This window comes from Carassius gibelio, chromosome B18 (genome assembly GCF_023724105.1).
Source record: "Carassius gibelio isolate Cgi1373 ecotype wild population from Czech Republic chromosome B18, carGib1.2-hapl.c, whole genome shotgun sequence".
Classification (NCBI taxonomy): Eukaryota; Metazoa; Chordata; class Actinopteri; order Cypriniformes; family Cyprinidae; genus Carassius; species Carassius gibelio.
The window spans coordinates 23,643,571-23,655,706 of record NC_068413.1 but is presented as its reverse complement, the minus strand read 5'-3'; the positions used below and the strand labels follow the sequence as shown (position 1 = coordinate 23,655,706).

At 36.9% G+C, this 12,136-nt stretch overlaps 1 protein-coding gene across 1 annotated transcript; it reads right to left on the bottom strand.

Annotated features, from left to right (window-relative positions):
* Positions 1–1,866: 1,866 nt before the first annotated feature.
* On the bottom strand, positions 1,867–11,167 carry LOC127977235 (RNA polymerase-associated protein LEO1). Its single transcript, XM_052581972.1, has 11 exons — positions 11,073–11,167; positions 9,755–10,366; positions 9,445–9,543; positions 9,264–9,358; positions 7,554–7,702; positions 7,277–7,456; positions 7,037–7,171; positions 5,532–5,667; positions 4,262–4,451; positions 3,144–3,241; positions 1,867–2,140 (listed from the first exon to the last, which is right to left on the bottom strand). Exons 1-11 carry the CDS (start codon positions 11,128–11,130, stop codon positions 2,024–2,026), a joined length of 1,869 nt encoding a protein of 622 aa, XP_052437932.1. The 5' UTR covers positions 11,131–11,167; the 3' UTR covers positions 1,867–2,023.
* Positions 11,168–12,136: the final 969 nt, after the last annotated feature.

Sequence of the window (12,136 nt, the reverse complement as noted above, 5' to 3'; positions counted from 1 at the left end):
TGCAACTGTCAGCCAAGGAGGTAATAAATCACAGACACTGACATGCTGCAGGATTCTCCACACCTTAAGTAGCAAAACAGTCTTTTACATACAGTCATTTCACACCACAATCACAACAGACCACATTCTGGAGTAGGACCAAACATAAACAGACTGTTACTGTTTGTTCAGCTTTCTTAAAATGCTAATTGTATGTGACGCAACTCACTCAGGCTTTATTGTGTGTGTGTGATTGTATTGATTGTATAGACATGAGACACACCTGTACAACACAAAACACATGCGTCAGCATCTGTGTGTGTGTATGAAGAAGAACACGAGTGTGTGTGACAGCCGCAGTGTGCGATTACGTGTGTTTATTTGATTTCATAACTAGAGCCAGCACAGCCCTGAGGCAAAATGAAGATGAAAAGGGGATTCCTCGGTGTGCTGATGAACGGAGGAGAGCGATGTGGAATGAATAACAAGTTATTTATGCCATCACGACTGCTAAATCACCTAAGGAACCTTCTGCTGGATACAGAATGGGAACATGAGGAAAAAATAAAAATAACTGGAAAGTTTAATTTGCTTAAGATACAAATGAAGTGCCATAATGCAAGGATGTTGTGGGTGGTTGCTAGGACATTTACATAAGGCTGCTAAGGTATTTTATCTTTAGGTTGTATTTAATTACCAAGAAAAGTTTATTTTTTATTTTTTTATTAGGTTTATTTTAAAGTTCATTTCAATTAGAGTTAATGCCATAAAGCCTGAAATATTATTGCTTATTTATTTTATTAATGGAACACTTTATTTTACCTGCAGATGTGTTTTTTTTTTGCTGAGTATCATATTTGATACATCAGGCTTTTATGACTCATATGATATAGGAGAATATGGAGTTCAGTCTCAAGTAGGCAAATAACAGTATAATAAAAGTAAAAATATGCAATTTGGTGCATTTGCTAATATTTAAATGGTCAAAAAGTAAGATGAAATTCTGATAGCTTGTAATGTAACAAATCTTTATAACTTTAACTAAATTGCATATAAATATAATTTGTTACTCTAGATCTCCCAATGATGTGTCTTAGTAATATATTTAAACGCTTAATCTTCTGATTAAAGCTTTGTAGTTTTTATTGTGGTGGGAAAAATACATACGATTATGAGTATGGGTAATATTATTGTAATCAAAATTATATCAATTCAAAATTAAATGCTTTTTTTTCCTTGTATGCTTTTATTAAAAATATTGTTTTTTGATATTCTTGACAGTCATAAATGTCAAAATTCTACTACCTTATGTTAAATAATGCTACATTTGAGAAATAACAATACTGATACTTCTGTCAGCAAACAGAGCTAAACACAGCAAGCTGGTCAAATGCATCTGCAGGTGTAAAGAGGTGACCCAACAAAGCAGAGCTCTGCAGTAATAAAAGAGAACAAATGCAGAGACAGGCCTGTATTATCTTCCAGGAAGTACGTGTGTTTGTGTGTGTGTGCACGTGTCATTCTGGGACCAAGGGGCGAGATCTGTACATAAACACACGCTCCATGTCATTAATAAAACTGCACCTGTGATGGATGTTCTCTCACCCAACAGCCTTCATAAATAACAGATTATAATTAGATTGATCTTTATACCAGGACGAAAATAAGAAGTACAGCTCAAATTCATCGGCACATGTAATCATACTCAACTTTAACTGTGTAGGGATTTAATTGAGGCCTTTTGTTAACATAAGCACAACCTTCTTTTGGATTTGTTTTCGTTTCCAGGGGTTTTTGACAGTTCTGACAAATTCCGAAGTCAAACTTCCAGGGAGGAATGAATAATCTTTTATCTACACATTTCATAAACCACAAGCAGGTCACATCTAGGTTATTGCTCTTTAATGATGTGTTGCAATGATGAGCATTTTCCGACTTTATACAATATACAAACATAACTGCAGGTTTGATTTTCTGGATTAGACACCTACTTTACTGTGATTATCCAAATCACAATATGATTAAAAAAACAAACACAAAAACATCACTCGTCTTCCACTTCCTCTTCCTCCTCCTCATCACTGATGACATATTTTTTGGGTTTCTTGGCAGCAGATTCCTCATCTTCCTCTGCCTTCCGCTTTCCAGAGCTCTCTCCCTCCTAAAAGAAAGGATAAATAAATACCCAAAAATAAATTAAATTAATATCCTGAATTGTGTTTTCTGAATTTAGCTTTTCTAGACCATTTTAAGATTCTAAGAGCCACAGAATTAAACACCTTTTTTTTTTTTTTTTGCTACTTTATTTTTAAGACTATATGTAAATGACCTCTGGTATGATTGGCTAACCTTTAAAAATAACAACAAATAAATGTATAAATATCATTTAATACAATCCTTATGCAGGATTTTCCAATCAGAACCATGTTCTGGTGAAAATAAAATAAAATGGCAAATTAATCAAACGTTGTGATTCATCTTCAAGGTACAGTTCAGCCAAAACTGAAAATTCGGTAATAATTTATACCCCCTTATATCGGTCAAAACCCACAAGACTTGTTCATCTTCAGAACACAAAGATATTTTTAATTTCTGCCCATCCCGTGAAAGTCCACGAAACCAAAATGTTCAAAAAGCTTCAAATCTCAAAGTCATAAAAAGTCCATACAGTCTTCTGAAGATCAATTTATTTTAGCTTTGAAGTCATCCTGGGTTGAATTCATGTGCGCTTTTCATCACAAATAAATATTGATCAAACAGAAATTCAAAAACCACTGAGGTTCATTCTCATCTGTCAAACTTTTATAATGTCTTTTGGAAAGTTTTGCTTGTAGGGACTTTAATGGATGGACATGATGAGAGAACACTGAAAATATCTTGTTTTGGTGTAGATTAACGACTTTGTAGATAAAGTCTGTTGGGTTTGGAGTAATGTGTGTGTGTGTGTGTATGTGTGTGTGTGTGAGAGAGAGGAAATGACAGAATTTGAAATGGTTTCGTTTGACTGAAGGCTTGGATCTTTTCACAGTAGAAAATGAAGGGGAAATATCCACATGTGCCCAAGGCTGCTGAAACTGGGCAGTCATTGTTATGCTCATGGTTTTGACGTTATTACCATTCCATTTTTGAAGGTTTTTAATTTTCAAACGGTCTGAAATGTTCACCTCATCACTGTCCAGTCTCTTGGCCTTCATCAGCCGCTGGGCCTTGTCTTCATCAGAACCTTCATCGCTGTCTGAAGAATAGATCCTGGCTCGCTCCTCTATGACCCACAAACAAACAAACAATTAAGCACAGCTCAGAATTCAGCACTGCTTTTCAAGCATTCCAGTGAGATGTTCTTTCAGGAAATACCTTTTATTGGCACAAACAAATCAAACTGAACAAACTAAAAATCTAAATCTCAGTCGGACTCCGGCATAATGCAGTATTAATGAGCCGGCAGGTAATCGGCTAACGGCTGTACGGTTACTGTCAGTGAGAAAGCGTGTGCGTGAGACATGCTGTTTTGGGAACACAAGCTGTTGTTGCAGTGCAGAATGTTCTAGCTGATCGCAGCAGGTCTCAAACTCAATCAAAGAATCTGTTGTGCAGAAACTCTGACCCACGGGGAGCGAGGGAATACAATATAGACGACAGACACAGCACCCCACCGCAGTTCAGAGGCCATTTCAACTGACCTACTTCCTCCAGAGACGGCCGTTTTCACACTATAACTATTGGTGCAGATGTGACTGGATTTGATTTCAAGTTTGTTTAAAGGGGGTTCCTCACAAAAGAAGTTTGGGGGTACCATACATCTGCATTGGCACCATTGTATGGAAATTATTATTATTGATGCACAAATTTCTGCAACTAAAAATGATTGTCAAAACAGCACTTAAACATGACAAATACCCCATGATTCTCACCCTCAAGCCATCCTAGGTTTATATGACTTTCTGCTTTCAGACAAATATAGTGGGAATTTTCTAGAAAATGATTTAAAATGTTGTTCAAATATTCTTCAATTTAAATATAAGTATAAACATTACTCCTGCTCTTCTTGTCATGGAATGTATTTTTGTGTGTTTGTTGGATTGTTGTTGTGGTATTTTGTGTTGCATTACCATGAAAAGAGAATAAATAAATGAAATGAAATGAAATGAAATGTATAGACATTTCAAAAAGAAGTGAGAGTTAATGATACTACACGTACACTAAATGCTTTTTGTAAAGAGGTCTATGCATGGATCTACAAACATTCTGAAAACACGTGTATGTATTTCTTGCCATCACATACCCCTCAGACCTCCACCCTTATATTTGCTCTTGATGGCAGCCAGGCTGATGGATTCTTCACCCTCCTCATCCTCGTCATATCGGTCTGGCTCCAGATACCCAGCATTCAGACCTCGCTGGTGCTGTTTCTCTCTCATGCGCCTCTGCTGGGATTCACGGCGAATAGATGCACGTAACCTCTCCTCTTCTTTCTGCACACACACACACACACACACAAAATAATAATAATAAAAATCAACGTCACTGCAGGATTACATTGAATAAACACATCCACATCCTGGATTACCAGTCAAGTGGAGATAAATATATATGCATTTTATCTGAGTAATGAAAAAGCATTTAAGAACTAAACCTTATTGGATTTAATAAATAATCTTGTATATTACATTTTAATCTAGAGTTCCCACACTTTTCAAAGTGAACAATTATTCAATACAAGCATTGTTTACTGTACTTTTTGCTTAATGTAATGCATTCTTGCTGAATAAAATAATTATAAACTTACTGACCCCAACATTTGAAAGGTTATAAACAGTCATAAGTCATAAACGGGTCCAGACAACATAAACATCATTATCTGTGAAAGCCACTTTCAATAAAACTTTTATAGCTCTTCATTTATGAGAGAATTTTTCCAGGGCACTTTAACTCCAGCAAGGCTGTCTGTCTAATAGTGTCTGGGTCTTTGGGACTGACTTATGGTTGTCCATCTGATATGAAATCTGGCTCTTTGGACGTTAGACTTCTGGTCAGAGGGAGATAAATGAGAGAGAGGAAGTAGATAAAAACAATTACAGTACTCCACTTTAGTTGTCGGACAATCTGTTTAGATAACACGGCTGAAATCATACACGCATAACCCTCTTCTGCCAAGATCTGCTGTGTGTGAGGAAACATGCTGTGGGCCGAGATGACTCCGATAAGTCTGTCATGTGTCCACTGTCTTATGCAACAGCTTATCAGATATTTATGATGAGATTTTGTCAAATTAAACGACAAAAGCCGAGTCATTGTGTGTAATCTTGTCCTTTAAGTTCCAAAACCTATTGGTGGAGCTCCCAAGCAGGACAGCTTCACGACCTAGTTTCCTCTCAAATCTCCAGGTTTTCAGGAAGAAGAGCTTTTCATTAAGGAGGATTTAAGTTGTGATATAACCACCCTCTAAAAACTCACTGCATTTTTGCATTGATATGAAACCTGCAGAATTTTTCCATCAGTCTCGGACTAAACTTAAATCTCTTTGCTGAGTGAAACGTACGCATTTGTTTTACCTTTATCATCTCATTTCTCTGGGATTCTGGGTCTCTGCCGGCCATGGGCAGAATTCGGATCTTCTGTGTCTTTGAGCAGCGGTCAGCGAGAGAGAGGGTCATCTTCCTGTGTGTGGCGCTGTCTGTGGAGTGAGGTCTGCAAGACACACGCAGAATAATAATAATGTAAAACATTTTAGAATTATTATAAATGCATATTAACCGAGAAACTGCATAAAACAGGTGTACTTTTAAAAATCTATCACACATTAAAAATACTTAAAAACTTGAAACATGTACTAAATCTTGCTGAAAAATAAATAAAAAGCACTCATGTTAATGCTATTTAAACAACCCGAGAGACCCCTGTTGGTGGATTGGTGGCTGTTCAACATCCCAATTATCCAGAGCTAAACCAAAATGTTAGCTGAGGTTCTGGATGCTGATTGGTCAATACAGCATTTCAGTCCCGATAAAACATGACAAACATGCATTCTCCCACAGAATTCAACTATTAATCAAATATTGAACCTTTTTGGTAACATTTTATTTTAAGGACCAGTTCTCAATATTAACTAGTAGCATATTAGCATACATATATTACTAGCATACTGGCTGTTTATTAGTACTTATGAAGCACATATTAATGTTTTACTCTGCATCCCTTAACCCGACCCAATACCTAAATTCAACAAATACCTTACTAATTATTAATAAGCAGCAAATTAGCAGTTTATAGAGGGAAAATATTTTTTAATAGTAAATGTGTTCCCTAATCTAAAGTAATAACACATTTTTAAGACAGTTTATGAATAATATTTTCATTTGTGTGGCAGCCTTTGAAGCCTTCAGCCAAATTTGAACTAATTTAAATGGGACCATGATTTACTTGTTTAAAACCCACAATATCTCTTTTAAATAATTAATTTATATACACCTTTTGAAAGGGTCACAGAGACTGCATAGGTCGCAAGATACTTTTTAAAGTTGACTATTTCCTTTTCCTATATTCTTATAGTTAAACTTAATATATTTATATATAAAATGTGCACTTCATGTTTCCTTTATTTTAGTTTGAAGTGCATAAATAAAATCATTTCATATTTCCTTTTCAGTTTTTCTTTTAAATATACATACACACACGTATAATATATATATATATATATATATATATATATATATATATATATATATATATATATATATATATATATATATATATATATATATATATATATATACACACACACACACACACACACACACAAACACATGTATTGTGCAAGCAATTGTTTAGTGAAATTTGTCTCATATCGCCACCTACCGTCCAACCAGTGAAATAACACGAATATAAATTCCTACATCATATTTTGGGAATACATTTGTAGCCAGAGTCTCTTCTGTTAGGTTAAGATATAGTATGTATAACTAGGAGTACATAAAATCATTAGAAGTCTATGTCACTGTTCAAATAACTAAATGTGTGTGTGTTTGTGTGTGTGAGAGAGAGAGAGGGAGAGACAGACCTGAAGGTGAGTTTGGTCTTGAACACAGCCTGACCCTGCAGTCCTGTGCCCTGGCGGATGAACAGGTGGTTGTGGTCACCCTGTAGTGGAGCTTTATACACGTCAAACACTTCATTCCCCAGGTGCAGAGACATGCTGCATGAGACATGAGAAGAAGGCTGATTTCCACAGCTTTGCTTCATCATACCTGAAGAACATTACTCAGCACCCCAAGACTCAAATCTGCATGCGTATCCTCACCTGCCATCTGACCATTTAACGATTCGTGCATTGCTGTCCTTGATTTCATTGCCCTCCTCATCACGCCGAGAGCGCCACCTGATGGTGTTTTCCACCTTCAGCTTCAGACGGGTTCGTCCTTCCTCATCCAACATCTCCTCATCCTCAAACTCATCCTCGTAGTACTGAGGGTCAAATGGCCTATGGAGAGACAGCGAGGAAGGAGACACAGTCAAATGACTCTTTGGAGAAAGCGTTTAGCAACTTCGGGTCAGCGTTCCAGGAGACATTCACACACCTGGGCTCCACACTGAGAAAGTTGGGTAATTTGACAAAGTAGAGCTCACTGCCCAGATCTGTGCTGACTTTAGGAATCTCCACTTCGATCCTTGTCTCTGGAACCGGTTCCTCCTCGGGCTGATCTCCCTCCAGACCGTCCTCAGTATCCTGTTCATCCAGTTCAGATCAGCCAGGTGTTAGAGACGATAATAATAAAAATAAAATAAAGTCATCCTAATGCTTATTAATCTAAATTAGGACTGTTTTGGGAGACAGAAAAGGGGATGCAATCCCGTGAGGGGTGAAAAGGTGGCAATGTAACTATTATTATGAACTATTTTAAAATAATATAAAAATAAAGAAATATTACTATAGTAATAAATAAAGCTGGTAAAAACAACTGCAAAAAATTCACTGTTATCTAAAATTATTCATATCATGAAATAATAATGTTGATCATATCACCCACCTCTAATTGTGTTAAATAATCACGATAGGGCTGTGCCAAAAATCGAATGCGATTTCCATGCGAATCTCATCAGTAAAGACGCTCCTGTAATTAGAAATACTTCTCCAGCACATGCGTTCAGATCAGGGTTGCCAGGTTTTCACAACAAATCCTGCCCAGTTGCTTCTCAAAACTAGTCCAAAACTAGCCCAATCGCGTTTCCAGGAGGTTCCCCAAAAAATTGCTTCCTGGGGTTAGAATAAGTTTTTTGGCAGGGTTGCCTTGGTAAAATTAGCATTTTAGTGACTGAATATCACGTTATTGGTATTGGGGTTGCTTCTATCCGCGGACATGAAAAGAACCGCAGATTTGGCAACACTGGTTCAGGTGGAACAGCATTTACTACACAGAGCAGTAGTATACCAACAACTAACACAAAATCGCTTTCAAAATCGACAAAGAATCGTCTGTGATTTTAAAATCGATGGTTGGTGAATTATGGCTCTGTGTAGTAGTAGTAGTAAAAGCCAACCAGTGTTGCCAAATCTGTAGTTGTTTTTCATGTCCGTGGGTCGAAGCGACAATGCCAATAACGTGATATTAAGCCCATAAAATGCGAATTTTAGCAAGGCAACCATTCCAAACAAAACTTACATTTTAACCCCGGGAAGCAATTTTTATCGAGGAACCTCCTGGAAACGCAATTGGGCTAGTTTTGGACTAGTTTTGAGAAGCAACTGGGCAGGATTTGTTGTGAAAACCTGGTAACCCTGATCTGAATGCACGTGCTGGAGATATACTTCTAATTACAGGAGCGTCTTTACTGATGAAATGCGCATGAAAATCGCATTAGATTTTTTGCACAGCCCTAAATACCGACTATGATTTTTGCAGTTTCTTTTGCTGGCACACCAAGATTGGTAGTATTAATAACATGCATAAACAATGCAAGAAAAATAAGTTACAGCATAAAAACTGGAATATGCTCAAATAAAATAATAACGAAAAATACTTTAATCTGAGTAAGGACCTAATCTCACTATTAACTAGTTGCTCAATAGCGTGCCTATTATTAACATATATTCTACATAACCATATTGTACATACCGAATCTTACCCAATACCTAAACTAAAGAACTACCTTATTAGCTATTAAAAAAGTAGCAAATAAGAAGTTTGAGACAGAAGTCATAGTTAATTTGTTAAGAGTGAGAATCGGACCTTAAAATAAAGTGTGACCAATCACAGAAAACTCTGAGTCTATGTGTGCAAATATCTGACCATTGGTTGCCCAGGTGTGGGAGGTTTCTCTGCATCGCTGTCTGATGAAATATCATCTGCTTCCCCGAATAGATCATTTGCTGCTGGCTTCTTACCTACACACACACACAAACAGAGTTTAACAGAGCTGCTGTGTGTATGACAGTGTGTTTCATCATTCATTCAATCATCTATCACTTACTCTGTGCATCAGGGTCAGAATCGGAGTCAGAGTCGGAAGCTATTTTTTTCTTTTTCTTCCGAGTGAATTCCTCCTCGCTGTCACTGCCCTTCAACGACTCTGAAATAAATGATCACAAACAAGAAGAATTGTTAAAATAAAAAGGCTATAGATATTTATTTTTTTTATCCAATAATAATATTTCAGAGGCTGTCTTAGAATTGTCCACATTATTCATATAAGAGAACTTCTCATGAAAAATGTCACAACGCATGCATGAATTTCTTCTTAGTTTTGTTCTATGCATCTATACTATTTCAATATACCTCACCTGATTTTTGTCTCTCCCTTTCATCATCAGAATGATCCCTCTCATCATCATCAGAGTTCTGCTGTTTGTCCTCATCCTCTGATTGGTCACTCTTTCCACCCCACTTCTCATCTCCAGAATGGACGTCTTTGCCTGACCCCTCTCCATCTGAATGAGGTGTGCTGGGAAGAGGAGTGCCGGGATCTGAATGCCCACTTCCTGCTTCGGAGCGTGGGCTGGCCGCCTCAGACCCTGGACTTCCACTTCCTCTTTCAGATCTGTGGCTTCCTGCTCCTGAGGCTGGACTCTCCACATCTGATCTGTGGCCCCTCTCATCTTCATCATCGTCCTCCTCGTGACGGCCCTCTGACCCGCTGTGTTCGTTGTCCGAGTGCATGGTCGCATCTGATTGGTTGCCGGATCGTTCTGATTGGCTGCCGCTGTGCTGGCTGCCGCTGTGCTGGCTTCCGTGCTCGTCTTCACTGTCGTCTCCAAACAGCTCTTTATTGCTCGGCTTTACCCCATCTTCATCCTCATCTTCATCATGACCTCGGTCACTCTCGCTGCCAGAGGCATTGCTGGCAGATCTGGGTCTCTCATGCTCCGAATCAGAGCCGGAACCAGAGCCGGAATCTGGATGAGACACATCAACACATGCATCAGTTTACTAAATAATTTAGCATATGCTTTTCTCCAAACTGACTTAAAGTATACTTTAGTTTAACTTCAGTACACATGAAATCACAGACCCTAAAAATGTCTGTCAGAAACATTTCACATAATAACAGTGTAAACAATTAATACAATTAGTATTGTGTATTATTTTCCATTAATAGTGTAAAGCCTGCTATCTTATCATAACATACTAAGCCTATGAATAATTTGGGCCTGTGTTTTTTAATCAAAGTTGTCCTAAAACCAAAATGCGTTCTTTTCTTAGGACAACTTTGATTCACTTTTATTATTAACTTCAAATGTTGACAACTGTATTTGAACCATAACAGCTAAATATCACAGTATCAAATATGACACTTAAAAAAAAAAGTATCAAAAACACTTGCAAACTTATATATATATATATATATATATATATATATATATATATGTCTAAAGGTTGGATAAATTGTTCCATAAATAATAACATTATAAATATATTAAGAAAGAATTTAGCTTACGTGATAAAATGATGACAAAAAACGAGTGCAGAGCTGAAAGACTGATCGTCTTACAGCTCTACACATCGCTAAATAGAAGTGCTCATCTGATAGAAATATAGCTTCTTAACACATAAATGAAATACATCTTCACTCATTAACGCAGTAAAGCAAATGTAAAGTACCTCTTTGCTCATTGTCGCTATCGCCATCACTACCGAAGAGCTCGTCCATGTCCGCCATTATCACCGGCTGCAGATTATGATCAACATCCGGGTAAACGTTTATGAAATAAAAGCGTCCATAACATTTTATAAAATAAAAGCCCCGTTTTTTTTCTTCTTCTTTTTTTTCTTTATTTTAAGTAAAAGCCCTGGAGATATTCTTTGCAGACAAAAGCCCCTTGCATGAATTGAATCATGTGGTTTTAAGTTCAAATTAATATAAATAACAATGCACCCAAAGTAGGAAAAAAAATATGATGCATTATTTGCTGGGAGGGTGTAAACTTTTGAATCAGATGATCTGGGTATATTTGTTTATTGAAGGAGTCTTGACTGAGTATTTAGAACTTCCTTTTTCTTTTGAGTTCAAGACAATGGCACATTTTACAAAACCAGAATTGTTTTGCTGTTTTGAGTTTAATGAACTTGTCAGTCAAGTAACCTGTAAACTGTAGCTCTTGAGTGGTTTCTCAAGAAGTAAAGCTATGTTCATTAAAAGAATTATCACACAAAATAGAACATTTGCTGAAAACCCTCAGGCCACCCAAGATGTAGATGATTTTGTTCCTTAATTGGAACAGATTTGGGGAAAGTTAGCATTATATCACTTGCTCACCAATGGATAAACAAGACAGGTAGAAGGAGAGTAACAGAACCCTGACTTCAGGGTGGTTGAAAAAGGTCTTGTTTATCCCTGTGCAACATGAATGGACTTCTGCCATTATTTAAAACAACATATCACACATCCACATAAGGTTTTAATAACTGATAAGTTATTAAATAGGCAGACAAAAATAGATATTTCTCTAATAATCTGACATTCTATATGAAGCAAGATCTTTGCTGAGTCTATTATACAATGTAGAGTGTATTTTCTCCTTAAAGAATGCTTTGCAATGCCTCATCTAACTCTCTGGGGATTTTATTTCAGGTGGAAGACACATTATTCAGCAGTGTGTGCCCTCATCTGACCAGTTTCACTACATGATGTCTCCACAAGTATCTTATTGCTTGCTGATCTTCAT